At 34.4% G+C, this 17147-nt stretch overlaps 1 protein-coding gene across 2 annotated transcripts in view; it reads left to right on the top strand.

Annotated features, from left to right (window-relative positions):
- PRKG1 (protein kinase cGMP-dependent 1) overlaps window positions 1-17147 on the top strand; it is a 1184353-nt gene that overhangs the window by 169405 nt on the left and 997801 nt on the right. For both annotated transcript variants that reach the window (XM_077125297.1, XM_077125296.1), the window contains exon 2: window positions 7692-7858. In XM_077125297.1, the coding sequence (XP_076981412.1) occupies window positions 7692-7858 (167 nt within the window). The remainder of the gene's footprint in view (window positions 1-7691; window positions 7859-17147) is intronic.

The following is a 17147-nucleotide window of genomic DNA, read 5'->3' as shown; positions in this document are numbered from 1 at the left end:
CAGGCAATTTTAGAACATTTTCATAACCTCATAAAGAAACTCCCTACCATTTAGCAATCACCCCCAGCTCTAAGCAAACATTAATCTAATTTCTGTCTGTATAGATTTCCCTCTTATGGACATTCCATATAAATAGAATCATGTTATACGTGGTCTCCTATGACTGGCTTCTTTCACTTAGCAAAATATTTTAAGGTTCATCCATGTTGTTAGTGTGCATCAATACCTCATTCCTTTTTATTGCTGAATGATATTTCATTGGGTGGACATACCATATTTTGTTTATCTATTCATCAACTGTGGACATTTGGATTATTTCCACTTCTTACTATTATGAATAATGCTCCCCAGCAGCCTATGAGGGTTATTTCTACATATCCTTGCCAACGCTGATTATTATTTGACTTTTAAATTGTAGCCATTCTTGTGACTGGGGAGTGGTATCTTGTGATTTTTGATTTGTGTTTTGCTAATGACTAAGGATTGAGCATCTTTTCATGTGTTTATATTGGCAATTTGTATATTTTCTTTGGAGAAATGTCTATTTAGATCCTTTGCCTTTTTTTCAAATTTGGTTATTTGCCTGTTCTTGGGTGTTCTATAGAGATTTGTTAGATCAAGTTGGTTTACAGTGTTGTCCAAGTCTTCTATTTCTATTTTAATCTTTATCCTAGTTGCTATATCCATTATTGAAAGTTGGGTGTTGAAGTTTTCAATTAATGCAATGTTGAATTATCTATTTCTTCCTTCAAAATGTTTCTGTCAGTTTTCGCTTCATGGTGCTCTGTCATTAGGTATATATATATATATATGCTTATAATTATTACATGTTCCTAATTGATTGCTCCTTTTATCATTATAAAATGTCCCTCTTTATCTCTAGTAAAATGTTTTGCTTTAAAGTGTATTTTGTCTGATATTAGTATAGCCATTCCACTTTTCTTGTTGTTGCTGTATGCATGATATATCTTTTTCATTCTTTAAGTTTCAGTCTATTTTTTCTTCATATCTGAAGTATGTATCCTGTAGACAGCAAATCATTTGCTCTTTTTTTAATCCAGATTGACAACCTTTTGTTGGATTTTTAAATCCAGTTGTATTTAATATTATTATTAATTGTTATTCTTGATTTATGTGTACTAATTTCTTTTTTGTCTTCTATACATGTTGTGCCATTTTTTTGCTCTACTCTTATTTTACTGCTTTATTTTGCACTAAATGAATGTTTTCTCAGTATGTTTTTTGAGTTATTTTCTTAGTGGTTATTCTTAGGTATACCATGTATATCTTTATCAGAATCAGCTTCATATTAATACTGACTCAATTCTGGTGAGCAACAGAAATGTATACATTTATGACTCTATATCTGTTCCCCACTTATGGTATCATACATATTACATCTATAAATGTTAAAACCCAAGAATACATTGTCATAATTATTACTTCTTTTAAAGAAGCTGAGAGAAAAAATGGTTTTTGTTACAGTAACCTTCTTATTCACCAATTCTGATTTTCTTCATTGTGCCTTTTCTTCTTCATTGGAGCCATTTCCTTAGCCTAATAGAGTGTTGTTTCCACCCACCTTCTTTGTGCTATTTGGACAATTACATTTCTATATAGTATTGTTCTAATAAGACATTAAATTATATTGAAATACTGGGACCCAGTATTCTAAGTAGTACTGCACCCAGGCTATAGCCTCTGTCCCACCACTGGGGGCTGGTAATAAGACGGATCTCAACCTACCTGCTGTACTCACCTGGGATTTGGCCTCAGAAATGGTTAGCTGGGAGAAGATGAGAAATGCTAACATCCTACTCCTCCTGGAAATGTAGTTCATTGACTGGGAACCAGGGGAGAGAGAACTCTGGAATTTTGGCTTTACCAGTCTTGAGTGGAGTTTCTGTCTCACTCAACTGGGAAGAGAGTGGTCTTGGCTCAAACACCATAATTCTCACTGTGCTTACCAAATTATAGTAATTTTTCTTGAATAGATGTTTCTTCATTTGCTGTGTGCCCTTAGAGCCATTTGAAGATATTTAAATGGTTAATTTTTTGGCTAAAGCTGCCAGAATGCAATATACCAGAAAGAACTGGTCTTTACAATGGGGATTTATTAAGTTACAGGTTACAATTCTAAGGTCATGGAGATGTCCAGATTATGGTATCAACAAGAGGATACGTTCACTGAAAAAAGGCCAGTTACATCTGGGTTCCTCCGTCACTTGGGAAGGCACATGGTGACGTCTGCTGGCCCTTTGCTCCTGGGTTGGTTTTGAAATGACTTGTTTAGCTCCTGTGGGTCCTTCTGGCTTCTGCTGGGGCATTTTCTTTCTCAGTTTCTCTACACTCTCTTGGCTCTCCTTGCGCTGTCTTAAAGGATTCCAGCAAGCAGATTAAGACCCATCTTGAATGGGCGGGGTCACACCTCCATGGAAACAATCAAAAGGTCCCACCCAACAATAGGTCTACCCCCACAAGGTTGGTTTAGCATAGGCTTTTCTGGTGTACATAACAATACAGTTGTTTGTAAAAATCAGTGCTTTCCAATTTCACTGCAGACTGGGTCCAGGAGTTCCTCATGCTGACATACCAAAAGTCAAAGTATTATTTTATTTATTGTTCATGATTGATTAATGTTCTATAAATCATACCTTTTATAATCCTTCACTGACTTTTCATGGCCCTTAGAATAAAACAAAATCCTTCATCAGAGCCTTCAAGCTCCCATGTGACCTGACCCTGCCAACCTCTGTGATCTCATTCTCCTAACCTGTGCCTTCTAACGCATTGTGTTCTCCAGCCACACTGCCTTTCCACTCCTTGAAAAGGTCAAGCTCATTCTCAATTCTGAATCTTTGCAACTACTCATTTCTCTATCTAGAATGCTTTTCTCTATGCTCTTTGGAGGGTTTTTCTGACCACCCAATCTAAACCAGCTTCCTGAATTCTTTGCTTCAATTCAGGAGTTTTCTATGCAGTAGGTCAATGAAAAAGTAGACTTTCCACTTAATTTTTCTGAAATGGACACTTTGGAAGAACTATTGCTAATCCCAGCATCACATTATCTGAAGATATTATAGGGACTAATGAACATTTGAAAAAAAAAAGAAAGATTATCATGCTGAAAATTAAATGAAGGTATGCTAAATTCTTAGGGTTAGTTAGTTCATATCAGCTCAGGCAAGAGTTGCTTGTTAAAATTTCAGGAATTTAAAGCTGCATAATATTCCATCGTATGTATATACCACAGTTTATTTAGCCATTCTTCTGTTGATGGAGATTTCGGCTGTTTCCATCTCTTTGCAATTGTAAATAACGCTGCTATAAATATTGGTGTGCAAATGTCCGTTTGTGTCTTTGCCCTTAAGTCCTTTGAGTAGATACCTAGCAATGGTATTGCTGGGTCGTGTGGCAATTCTATATTCAGCTTTTTGAGGAACTGCCAAACTGCCTTCCACAGTGGTTGCACCATTTGACATTCCCACCAATAGTGGATAAGTGTACCTCTTTCTCCGCATCCTCTCCAGCACTTGTCATTTTCTGTTTTGTTGATAATGGCCATTCTGGTGGGTGTGAGATGATTGTATGGTCCCACTGATGTGAACGGACATTCGAGAATAAACTTGAAATATGTCATTGGTAACAGAGTCCAGCAGGAGTTAGAAACAGGGTAAGATAATGGGTAATTGGAGCCGAAGGGATACAGACTGTGCAACAGGACTAGATACAAAAACTCAAAAATGGACAGCACAATAATACCTAATTGTAAAGTAATCATGTTAAAACACTGAATGAAGCTGCATCTGAGCTATAGGGTTTTCTTTGTTTTTTTTTTTTTTTTACTATTATTACTACTTTTATTTCTTTTCTTTATATTAACATTCTATATCTTTTTCTGTTGTGTTGCTAGTTCCTCTAAACCGATGCAAATGTACTAAGAAACGATGATCATGCATCTATGTGATGATGTTAAGAATTACTGACTGCATATGTAGAATGGTATGATTTCTAAATGTTGTGTTAATTTTTTTTTCCCGTTAATTAATAAAAAAAAATTTCAGGAATTTTGTGAGCCAGTTATGTCACATTGCCACCTTGAAATTGGCCATGGCAGTAATATTTCCACCATGGAAGTTGACAAATGCTACAACCTGGGGCTTCTATCCCATCCTCCTCCTACCATCTACCCCACCCCAACCAGTTTACCAGCACCCTACTCTATAGGACCGTTAGTTCAGAGGCTGTCAATTTGATGATAACCAAGATAGTTTTTTAGATTTAAAAAGTCAAAATTTTGGGTATGGAAGAATAAAGTTTTGTTTTATGTATTATTTATATATATTAAAAAATATGTATTTTTTACTGAGGCAGATAAAAAAGATAGAAAATCAGAATCTTTGTATTTGTTTCTTTCTCCTCCCATAATTCTTATAAAATGTTATTAAAAAATATACTCTGGGTTAAAGCAAATAGCCACCGTCTGGAACTTGTGATACCAGCTTCACCTAGCTCCTATACTGGTCACATAGCTCAACTGATCTTATGTAGTATCGTATCTTAGTTACAATGAGTTTTAGACCCTTTTTTACAGGGAAAGAAAAAGTTTCAAAGGAGAGTTGGCAGGAAGACTTATTGATTAGTTCATAACATTGAAACAAGTGGGAAAAAAAGCCAGTTGACCTAAATCAGAGCGCTCAGTGGGAAAAGACTTAAGCAACATTGCATGAAAAGTAGGACTTTTAAGTATTATTCACTGCCGAGAACATCCTCGGGTTGTACTACATGGATGGTGCAAAATTTCTAATTTGCTGTGAGGATAGAAGTACAGGTTATTTGTGACATTTATTGGATAATACTTCTATGAAGGAAAAAAGGGATAAGGCATAAGCCCTATCCAGATGAGTTTGTTTTAAATTGACCCAAAAGCATACATGATAGCCTTCAGTATGTTTCTTCAGAGATCCAAGATTAGATGTCTGCATATAAAATAAAACTTGCAAAGCAAGAAAGAAAACAAGTGCACACTCCCCTTACTCCCAAGCACTCTGTGATAAGCACTTAGAAAATTTGGATAATTCTAAGGGATTTTGTTAAGCCTGACTATTTCATCTTTTCTGATGTCTTCATAAATAGGTCAAGGGTGCCATTTATGAAAGGAGAGAAAGTGGCTTTCATCAATTGTCTTTCTACTAAGCTAATTATTTTCTTGGGAGATGACTTCATTTCCAATCTTGCTGCACTGCTAAGACTTAGATCTTTAATGAAACGCTATTAATATGTTCAAAGGACAAGTTGCCACCTGTAGCTGGGGGTTGACAACCCTGAGCCTTTACTGTGTTAGAAGCTATGAACCCATTCGAGGGGCTCACTCTCTGATTCAAATAAAATAAAAGGAGCTTTAGTGAAAACAGAATTTAATACAGTTTGACTAAAACTAATTTCCCAAAGGTATTCTTAAAGTCTGGGATGGTAGAAATAATTTAAAAAGGAGACCTCACAAAAATCATGGATGTTGACAATTTTATCACCTTGAGTTAGACTCAAGAGAAACAATTCTGCCTAAGGAGAAATGCAATGTTGAAAGGTAGGTCTAAGAAAACAAGAATAAAATCAAAATAAAACAAAAGCACATGCAGCTGAAGATTCCTCTCAAGCTACAGTTAATATCTTACAAACAGAAGTTTTAAAATAGAGACTATTCTGAAGTCCTTAACCAAAGGCCATAAATCACCATCTTTTTATTCAGTGAAAATTCATGGCATTCATATTTAAGACCAAGTCATATGAAAGGAAGGATTTCCTTTTGATTAATATTGAATATACTGACAATATAAGATAAATATTGAATATACCAGTAGTAGTCAACCTGTATTAAATTAATTTACTGAGCAGTACATTATATTTGCATTTTTATTTTCCTTATGGCACATTCGCTTTTCATAATCTACCTTTAAAATAAAAAAAAACTATAATAAAGCCTGCTCATTCTAGAATATTTCGTCAATATAGAAAATAGAAAAAAAAGAATTATTATAATTCTGTCACCCAAGGCAACCAATGCCAATATTTTATCTAATTTCCTTTGAATATTTGTTTCAAGTGACAAGTACCCCCCTGCTAGTCCTGCTGCAGCCACCTTTGCTACCTACCATTTATTGAAAGTGACATCATATTCTTAACAGTCTTCACATTTACTCTTGTTAGGTAGGTATTGTTGTAAGTACTATTTTACAGTGATACCATGGAAATTCAGAAAACTTAGGACAGCCTCCTCAAGGTTTTACAGTGGACAGAGTTAGGACTGGGACTCAGATATATCTAACGTCAAACACTGTTTGCTTTACTTTTCATTGTATACTTACTTTCTTGCCCTAAAAACAATCCTGGATCGTGCTTTTTCACTTTAACAATAGTATAAGAATATTCCCATGCCATTAACACACGTAGTGTATGAATGCTGGGCCAGTTAGACTGAGGTCTAAATGAGAAGTTACCTGGGAATGGGGAGAAGTAATACTATGGTTGGCATATGTACTAGTGCAGTCCATTTCTCTGAAATCCACTTGCAAGGCCAGCTTGTTGTGAAATGTTCTTCTAAGTTGAGATTTTAATATATAAACTTCCAAATGTATTGTTTCCTTCTTTTTTTACTGAGGACTTGGCTTCCATCTAATCCAATTTTCATTCTCCAGTTTACTCTTTGCTCAACCTGACAAAATAGTTTTAATGTTTCTTTTATCTTGATTTTTGAATTCTTAAGAAGTTGTTCGTAAGTTCTTGTCCCTGGAAATCAAAATGTCATGCTCTTTTAAACATATCTTCTGCAAAACTTTCTGTTAAACACTAAATACCATTCATAGTATTTGTACATTTCTTCCTCTTTACCTCACTGCATTTGCATCCCTTATCTAAGTCATGTTGCATTTATCTTGTCCTATAGAAGTTTATCTGCCTGGCTACTTTGATTTAAGATGCTTGAAGTAAATATTCGCTGAGGGATGATGTGTGCATGAAGAACTGTCACAATTCTATCAGTTAGTTGTTTCAAACAGCTAATGAGGAATCCTTTTCCTATAATTTATTTTATTAGAAATACTTCTTGAGCACGGACCTGTATTGTGCTTGGCATCATGGCAGACTGGGCATACAGTAGAGAACTAATTAAAAATGACTCCTCCTTTCATGTACCATAAAGGGTAGGGGAAGAGGCACACATACAAAACTAAGGAAGCAACTTGTGTTTCTCTGTAATTGTGTAAAATACGACGAACGCCTGATGCTTTTTTATAATATAGTAAAAATAGCAATAAAAGTGTGTGATCTATAAAATGTATTTTTTCATATTTATTCCTAAAACAAATTATACACTCCAATTTAAAATATTTGTCCAAAGGATTTTCCCGCAGTGTTTGTAATTAAAAAAACTAAAGCAAAATGAAATCGTACGATGTTTTGTTTTGTTTGTTGCTCACATAGTCATTAAATGATACTTTATTTAAAATAACATGTCTCAATGCCTTTCCTGCTGTTATGGAATTATTTTTTCTCAGATGTTTCAGAAAATTAGTGGATTCCTAACAAGAAAACACCTTTGTAATATGCCCGAACACTGTACAGCTCTGCTAAACCTCACCGACTATAAAACTGCTCATCAGACACCCCAGTAAATCTTCCCTTTCTCTCCTTAGGTCCAAGGATCTCATAAAGGAGGCCATCCTTGACAATGACTTTATGAAGAACTTGGAATTGTCCCAGATCCAGGAGATTGTGGATTGTATGTACCCTGTGGAGTATGGCAAAGACAGTTGCATCATTAAAGAAGGAGATGTGGGGTCACTGGTGTATGTCATGGAAGGTATGGTTCATAACCCTGATTCTCCAACATTCAAATACTCTCTTTTCATCTTATCAGTATGCACACAGATGGTTATGTATTACATTTGATAATTCAATTTTTCCTTCTTATGCTAAGAAACAGTTTGAAAATAGGTGAACCACTGCTTAGATATGGTGGCTGACTAATTAATTATATGAGGTGTTCCTGTTTAGAATATTAATATGAGAACCAGAATTTTTTCACACATATGGAAGCAGCTATAATATGAACAAGAAATTCTATTAATGAAACTGAATAAGGCTGTGTGACATCAGGTAATTGAACAACCTTACAAGCTTCAAGGGAAGATTAAGACCACTGAAAGTATTTTTGACCAGATGGTCAAGGTGCCTTCAACTTTACCCTTAATTTTCCTGCTGCAATGCTTCTGTTAAAGAAAAGTGTTTTCAATACTTTATATGTTGTATGACAAAGGCAGATCATAATGATTGGATGGCATATTAGCTGCCTAATTAATAAGAGTGATGGCTTGTTTCATAAATCCATAATCTTGCACATACTTAATAGAAACTGCTTTGAAAAACTGAGGCATGCATTCTGTAAATGTATCTTATGCCTAGATAATTATTCATAATATTTCTCTCTAACTTGGAATTACAATGACACGTTTTCCTTTTATGGGATGAAAGAAGCCTGAAATAATGACAGAATCAGTTGAGAAGATAGGAAGTTCCAAGATGTCTGCAATATAAGAAAAATCTAATAATTAGAAATCAAGATGAAAGAATTTCTGAAATTATAATATGTCAATGGCTTCATATGACATGATTTTTCAACTATTTGATTGGGAGTCATAGTTTTAAGAACAAAGTTACTGAATAAAGCAAGTTATGCTTTCACTTCAGCTATTGCCAAATGCTAATTATTGGAAAGCAGATTTCCAAACAACTTTGTAAGTCTTTTCAAAAAAAAAAAAAAAAAAAGCAACTATTTACCCATGTCCCTGATTTCTAAGACTTCTGGTAGCCGCAAGTTTCTTAGTTATATTAGAAGAAGCTTTGAAATAATAGTAAATATATATATTGAATTTAAACAATGTCCAACACAAAGAGCATTATTTTCGAAATACATTATATATATATAATTCATTTAATCCTTAAACAATCCTGTAAGGTTGGGGTTAATAGTTAACATCCCCATTTTTATAGATGAGGAAACTGAAGCTCCAAAGCAGTTCACTAATTTGTCCAGGTCTCCCAGGTAGCCTGTAGTGCAATCAGGATTTGAATTCTGTCAACACTGATTCAGAGCTCAAGCTCTGAACTATGGGAATATATTACTTCCATTGGTAAAGGAAGTACACTTATTTTTTCCCTCTGCTTTAAAATAACAAATGAATTTTATTTATTTTCACTTTACTGCTGGATTGACTAAATAGCAAGTTGTCTTAATTATATTTTTAAAAAGAGGTTTGTAAATAGTATATCAGTATTCAGAGTCATGGATTTAGAAATGATGCTGTTGATTGCCTTCAGAAAACTAACTAAAATGACCACAATTTTATAAATTAGTGTGAATCTGTCCCTAAACTGTAATTCTAACCAGCTCAATCTATCTTTGGCTGATCTTTTGCTAATACTCTTCAGTCAAAATAATTAAAGATTTTTTAAAAATACAGCTTTTTAAATTTTTATATGTTTTAATTGAGGAAATGTCTCATTGGGTAATTAGGTTTTTTTCAATACATTCAAACTTCTCAACATTTAGATGAAAATGTCCTTGATATTGAGAGATTCTTCTTCACTGTGAACGTTAATATTTATAAAGAATATACCATAGTACCAATGGATGGATAGGCTATAAAGGACCTTTCACCTTACTATCAATATATTAAGCAAAACAACCAGGAGTTCACATGGAAAATCAGCTCAATTCTCCTTGTCTCTCTTCAGTTAAATGAAGTGTCCTTTGTAAAATGCTTAAGTGAATTTTTTTTTAAAGATTAGGCAGTGTCCTAAGTGTTATTGCATACCTAAGTGCCAAAATTTATCTTTGTTTTAACAAACAAGAAGTGGTATATGGGATGACTGGAGAAAAATCAATTGGAGGTTAATATTAAAGCTATATTATATATTTTCAAGCAAAATGAGTTTTGTTACTTTCGGAGACTTACAATTGCTGGCTAATGGACATTTCCATTTCAGATTTTGATAAGAATAGTTTACAGTTAGCTTCTTAAGGAAGTAGTATAAGTAGGTATAAATTACTTATGGCTCTATTTACTTTGTAATTGTGTTTTCAAAAATACAGACGATTCTTAAAATACTTAAAATACTCGACAGTATTTCTTAGACAAAGAGTGGCATTAATTATGACTTAACATATGTTAAGACCTTTGTGCCCTGTTTCTTCTTTTATCATAAAGACAAACTTCAGTCTACTTCCTTCTAAAATAAAACAAATTCTGATTTAGAGTCAGTGATTTATTTTTTTATTCCTTGAGCATCTGAGCTAATATTTCAGTATTAAAACTATCTCATTATATCTATTATCGTGGTTGATTTACTTAGAGATATTAGTTTTGCATGATTTCTGTGATCTTCCATTGTAATAGCAGACTGAGTACATTGTATTTAAATAAAAGGCAAGTGTTTGTTTGGTGTTCTGTGACCCTAGGTTGTTTAAAGTTAGACTTTTAAATGAAATCGCCAGTTTCTTTCATGAGGTATTAGTTAATAATAGCTTTTATTAAGTACGTACATGCTAGATACTGCTTAATCCCTTTCTAGTATATAAATTTTTGATCCTCACAGCAATGCTAAGAGATAAGTATTATATCATCTACATGGTAATAGATGAGGAAACTGATGATGGCCAAGATCATACAACCAATATGTCTAGAGGCAAATCTTGTTAGTCTGGCTTCAGAGTCCACGTACCTGTCTACCACGCCATGCTGCCTTTGAAATACAGATTGGAAGTACTGTAGTTTCATATTTAATCTGTAGATCCCGCTGTGGGGAGCCCATAAAAGATGCACATCATTAAACCATAAGATACAAACAAAATGGCTTGATTATTTGCAAGAAAAAAATAGAACTCAAACGGCAGTAGTTCAAGAAGAAAGCAATCCAGAATATTTCCTATAAATGCTTCTTAGGCTCTGTGCATCCTTTGAATATTGAAATATTTATTTACCCTCGCTGTAGGTCTATTACTATCTGTTCCTCTCATATTAGTTTATTTTTCTTTTTGAAAGAATGGCTGTGTTTTAGTTCAATTCTTGGTCCACCTCTGTGTCCTTATTGCTTAGGATTAAATGCCACCATGTAACTAGAAAGCCCCAATTTTCTGTCCAAAATTAGTAGCATTGATTTTTTTATTTCTCACAGATTGCTTTCTAAGGAGGAACAATTTTTTCAACTTTTCACAAGAAGGAATCTTTTAATGGGACTTTTGCTAATTAACTCTAAGTGATCTGTAATTATTGATATTGACTGTCAGCGACTCACATCATGTTTCCTTTTATATTGCACTGATTTTTCACTTGTATTTTCTGAAGACTGGGCATCTACTTCCTTTTCCAGTGAGTTGATACCAGATCTACCTGTTTTGTTTATGTTCAAAATGGACTTGAGTTGCACAAGCCATCATCATCAATAAATTTATACAAGTATACTTCATCCTCCAAGTTCTATTTCCACCCAAAACATTGTTACTCTCTTTGTATAATTAAATGATGTAGTCAAAGCTGACATTCAAAGAGGGATTCTGTGTAAAATTGAACATTTTATATAAAATGATGAGCATGACCATGTCAGTTGTTGCTCCAAACACCAACTGAATGTCTGAGGAAATTGAATGTATTTTCATATGAATCAGCTCTTTTCATAAATTTAGCATGAGAATGAGCTCATTTTATTCTAAAAATCAGGTGTTGCTTTTTGGCCTTCTGAGTTTCTCATGTTAATCTGGAAGCTATCTTGGAACAGTTGAAATAGGAATGCACTTGAAGTATTTTCTGTGCTTCCTTTAGAGAACCAAGCTTGCAATATTGATATTAAAGAGCAAGCTATACACACAACTTGTATAAAAACTACCCATGTTTAATTATAAGAGGTCATCACAAAGAGAAGCTGGAAGTATTAAACATGGATATTAGAATAGTTTGGAATCAAAGGCAAAGAACTGAGATATTTAGATGGCACATGTAGTGATGTTTGTTTATGAATACCAAGCTTTAGGAAGGGGAACTTTAATATACTTGATCAAGTGCAAGAAGCATAACATATATTTCAAAAGATTGACAATTTTTAATCTATAGGCGGAAGATTTAGGAAAAAAGATAGCTGTTTTTGAATGCTGAAAACACTGTCATATGAAAAGGAGATTATTCTGTATGAGTAATCATAGAAGAAATAAAAGTTATAGGGAAATCTACTTGGGTCAGCCTAAGAATCAATATTATGCAAATTAAGAAGTTCCAAAAGTTAAATGAGCAGCCTGATGTGATGGCAAGAAGCCATCTCAGGAAGCATTCCACCAATGACTACATAACATCTGCTTGGAGAAATTTCTTGTGAATGAAGGAGGACTTACTAGTGGCCAAACCATAACATATCTCCTATCCTTTTTGTAAACTCCAAGATTCTCTGATAACGTTGTTACTGGACGAAAGTTGTGGATTCTTTTACCCATATGCATAAATGAACAATTCTTGAGACATTGGGGTTGCAAAGAGAGAAAGAGTTTGTTCCTAGGTGCAAAGCAGGAGATCGAATGTCTTTACTGGCCCAAAAGTCTGTCTCCCCATAATGCAATATATTCTGATAGTTTTATAGCATTAAAAGATGAGCAGATTTTAGGATAATGTGCACAATGGCTTCAGATGTTGTAATAGAGGTGATTTAGGTATTGAGCATGTGCAGATTGTTATATGCTTAGTCAGAACATATGTAACAAAATGGCATGCTTAATATGATCATGGACATGATTTTTAGTATTATTATGAGGTATAGATGACTTATAGGTTAAAGTCCAAACTACTGCACATATCAGGGGTGCCCATTCTGGTTAGATCCAGTTTCAGTTATCAAGACCACTTTGGACTTGAAGTGCTTTAGTTCTGGACTGACCCAAGACCCTTCGTTAATAAACATTAGGGACTGTCTTTAATGATCACAAACATTGGAGTGCAGTGATCACCAGACTCTAAAGTTGAAAAACTGGATAAATGGGTACAAGTGAAGATTAGTCACAAGGTTTTTACAATCATAAGGGCACAAGCTAAAGGCTATACAGTCATTATCAGAGATCAAGACACTAGCTTATAGTTCAAATATTTCAGGTATTTCCCTGTCTACTCTAATATACAAGAAAGTAAAAAGAAAAATCTATGTAATAATGCAATAATCATAACCATCCTTAAATCTTACACTATAAATTCTCAGTTACAATGTTGATCTGTGAACTAATGCTCTACAACTACTGTATAAAAACCCAGCCCTCAAAAGTTTTCCTTTTGAAAACCCACAGCCCTGCAAGAACCAAACAGATTGGATTTCATGTCATTACACTGCAAGACACTTCTGTATCCTGTTTGAAGGCAGGTCCGGGAAAAAGCAGACTCTACTAGCTGTAGAGGCATAAATCTGCTTTGTTTGGCTACTTAGAGTTAAGGACAGAATATGATTATACTCTGTAGTACTAACTAGTGTCTTTATTCTGGTTCTTAGTGCTTTACATATGAAATTTGATAGAATGAGATTTAACCTTCAGGGACGGCCTTCTGTGTGCAATGTGCATTTTTGGCCTTGGATATTTTTGTACTTTATATACATTTATTAATAATTCATGTGTTCTTCAAAGAATTTTCTTTTTGTTCACTATTATGTTCCATTGTATAACCCAATTTATTTAGCCATTCTGCTCTTGATATTTGAGTTGTTTTCTGATTTGCTCTCCTAAGCACTGCTGGTATGAAAAGTAATGACCATGTCTTTTGGTAAACGTGTGCAGTAATTTCTCTAGTTTAGATACCTAGGAACAGAATCCCTGAGTCACATAGTATGTGAATCTCCAAATTTATTACTGAGTACACATTGCTCTTCAAAGTGGTTCTACGTGATTATAACACCATTAGTACTACTTAAGTTTTCTGATTCCTCCATGTTTTGTTTCCTAGACTGCTCAAAGCAGTTACTATGAGATGGTTTGGATTAAACAATAGGAATTTATCAGCTTACAGTTTGAGGCCAGGAAAATGAGCAGTCAAGTCAATGCCTTCTTCCCAAAACTGGCTGTTAGCAATCCTTGGCTCCTCTGCTACATGGTAAGGCACTAGACAGAGTCTGCTGGTCTTTCCCTTCTATTGCAGGTTTTGTTGATTTCAACTTCTTGCTTCCCTCGTTTATTCGTTTGTTAAGCTACCAGAAATGGAATGGTTTTTAAAAAGGGGATTTATCATGCTGCAAGTTCACAGTGCTAAGGCTCTTAAAATGTCCAAACTAATGTATCCAGGAAAAGATACCTTGTCTCCAGAAGGCTGATGACTCCAGAACACCTCTGTCAGCTGGGAAGGCATGTGGCTGGTGTCTGCTGGTCCTTGTTGCCAGTTCCATTGCTCCAGCTTCTGATGTGAGTAGTTTCCCCTCTAACAGTCTGTGGGCCTTCCCTCAGTTCTTCTGTGGCACAGCTCTGGGCTCAGACTTGTCTATCATCTCATGGGAAGGCACATGGGGACATCTGCTGGGCTCTTCCCATATCTAGGCATCTTCTCTCTCTGTGGGCACTCCAAGCATCTCCGAACACCCATGCCTCTGAAGTAACCATTCTCCAAGTGTTTGCCTTGACTCTGCCTATCAGCTCTGAGCTCTTTCCAAAATGTTTCCCCTCTTTAAAGGACTCTGGTAAACCACTCAAGGCCCACCTGGAATCGGTGAAGTCACATCTCCATCTAATGAAAAGATCTCACCCACAATGGCTATGCCATATCTCTGTGGAAACAATTCAATCAAAAGTTTCTGCCCTGCAATATTGAATCAGGATTAAAAGAAATGGCTGCCCCCAAAGGACTGGATCAGGATTAAAACATGGCTTTTTGGGGTACTTAATATTTTCAAACTGGGACACCTTTCTTTCATCTACAATGGACTCCAAGAATAGGCTTAAAAAAATAGGCTTTAAGACCCATCCTGGGCCATACCTTAGCTGAAGTAACCTCATCAAAAGGTCCTACTTATAATTGCTTCACACCCACAGGAATGGATTACCTTTAAGAATATGTTTTCCTAGGGTACAATATAGCTGCAAACCACCACATTCCACATTATATTTTTACACTATTTGTGATATTTTCTGATGAAAAGAGGTCCTTAATTTTAATGTAGTAAAATATGTCAAACTTCTTGGTTTGTGCTTTTGTGTCTTTGTAAGAAATTCTTCATGCCTGTGTATGTGTTTATGTTTATGTGTGTGTACATAGATTGGGTATGTGAGGTATACTGATGAAGGAATATACCCACATTTAAAATCCATAGAAATGTTGTCCCTTTCAAAGCAGAACCTGGAAAAGTTATACATGGTTTTTTTTCCTAAAATATTTTAAGAATTCTTTATAAATTATCCCATGTCTAGTAAATATGCTTTTGTATATGCTTAATGATAGAAATTTCTTTTTTCTGCAAGGGTGCATTTTATATTTAAAAAACAAATAGTTTAGTGACAGATTTGATGATTTGGTGATTTGGTTAAGCTGAGCAATACAAGTTTTATTTTGGCTAAAATATATAGAGATGTCTGTGTCACTATAAAGTAATGCTATTTGTTAAGGAGTTCAAGAGGAATTGATGAAAATGTTTTGATCAAGAACATAATTATTGAAAAACTGGCATATTTTGAAGGGTAAGTTCTTAATACAAATTTGGCTATTTAAGTCTCTGTGTGATTTTGTAAAATATAGCCTTATCACTTTGTAGTTCTATTATTGGGAAGTTCTTCATTTTATTTTTAAATTAGTACTGGTAGAATTGAAGTTATTACATTAGATAGGGGAATGGTGTGAATTTTTTTATTTTTGAAGACCCTAGAAACGTAAAATAATTTTTAAAAATTCCCTTTTATCTTCTTGAGATGATAGTTGAAAAGCCGTAAATTTTTTCAAGAACTATTTTTCTGAAATTGATAGGGCAGATCAAGGGTCATGTTAAAAAATGTGCAAGTATCTTGTTACTATTAATTTTACTGCATAGTAGGTGTGGATTTTATTTCAAGCTGATTCATTGTGCTAAAATATCACCTCTGTAGTCTTCATTTTGAGAGAATATCAAATGTGAATGTCTAAACTTTTGTGAAAATTAAAAGCAAACACAGCACACGGATAAAATGGGGATGAAAAAAGTGTGGAATAGTACTTTCTTTGCAATACTGTAATAACCCATTGATTTCTTGGACATCAGTACATGGAAGCTGTTGAGTAGTTTAGGTGTGGACATATAAAGGATTCTAAAATTGTTGTGGGTTCATTTAAAAAACATTTAGATCATTTCTTCAGAGACTTTAACCAGATTTCCAATGAGTTTATATGTGGGACTGGTTAGACTAATGCTTTTTAATATCTTTTTCTTTAATGAGCAAGCCTTGAATGGTTAGTGATCCTTTGGCACACTCTGGAAGGGCAAGGCAGATAGCTGTGCTTCTCAGCAGAGTGTGGCCGTATGGTCTCGATACCATAACAGCATCACACCTCAACCCCTCAACAGAGAACTTTGAAATTGGTCTCTTGGATCCTTATTGGAATTCTTCCATGGCACCACATAGTGTATAATTGTATCTACTTTATTTCTATTTAATTACTGTCACTTTGGATTGCTATAGCCCTAGTCTGTTCTTTATATTTAGGCCCTTCTATAAACTGCCTTCAGTTGAAAATGAAAATATTTCTTGTACTGAGTTCCTTAAGTAGTGCCCAAAGATTTAGAATTGTTATAAATGGCTGAAACTGGTATTAAAAAGCAACTCCTGAGAATTCATATTTCATGCACATTTGAAATATCAAGGAATTTCTGGGTATATTTAAATGAATGATTTATTTAGTATCATTTTTTTCTGCCTCATCTGTCCAACTTTGCTAAAGTAGATTGTTTTCACAAAACCATTATATTGTTACTTTTAAGAAAAAGTGGAAGCAAATTCTTTTGAAACCAGACCAAATATTTACTTTCTATTTGTTTCTTGCTAACTTCTATAACTTAAAAAGAACAATTAACTTATTCTGCACATTTTTCAATATCAAAGTCAATTAAATTAC

This window comes from Tamandua tetradactyla, chromosome 13 (genome assembly GCF_023851605.1).
Source record: "Tamandua tetradactyla isolate mTamTet1 chromosome 13, mTamTet1.pri, whole genome shotgun sequence".
Classification (NCBI taxonomy): Eukaryota; Metazoa; Chordata; class Mammalia; order Pilosa; family Myrmecophagidae; genus Tamandua; species Tamandua tetradactyla.
Note: the sequence above shows the minus strand (reverse complement) of the source record. Positions and strands in the feature narration are given on the sequence as shown.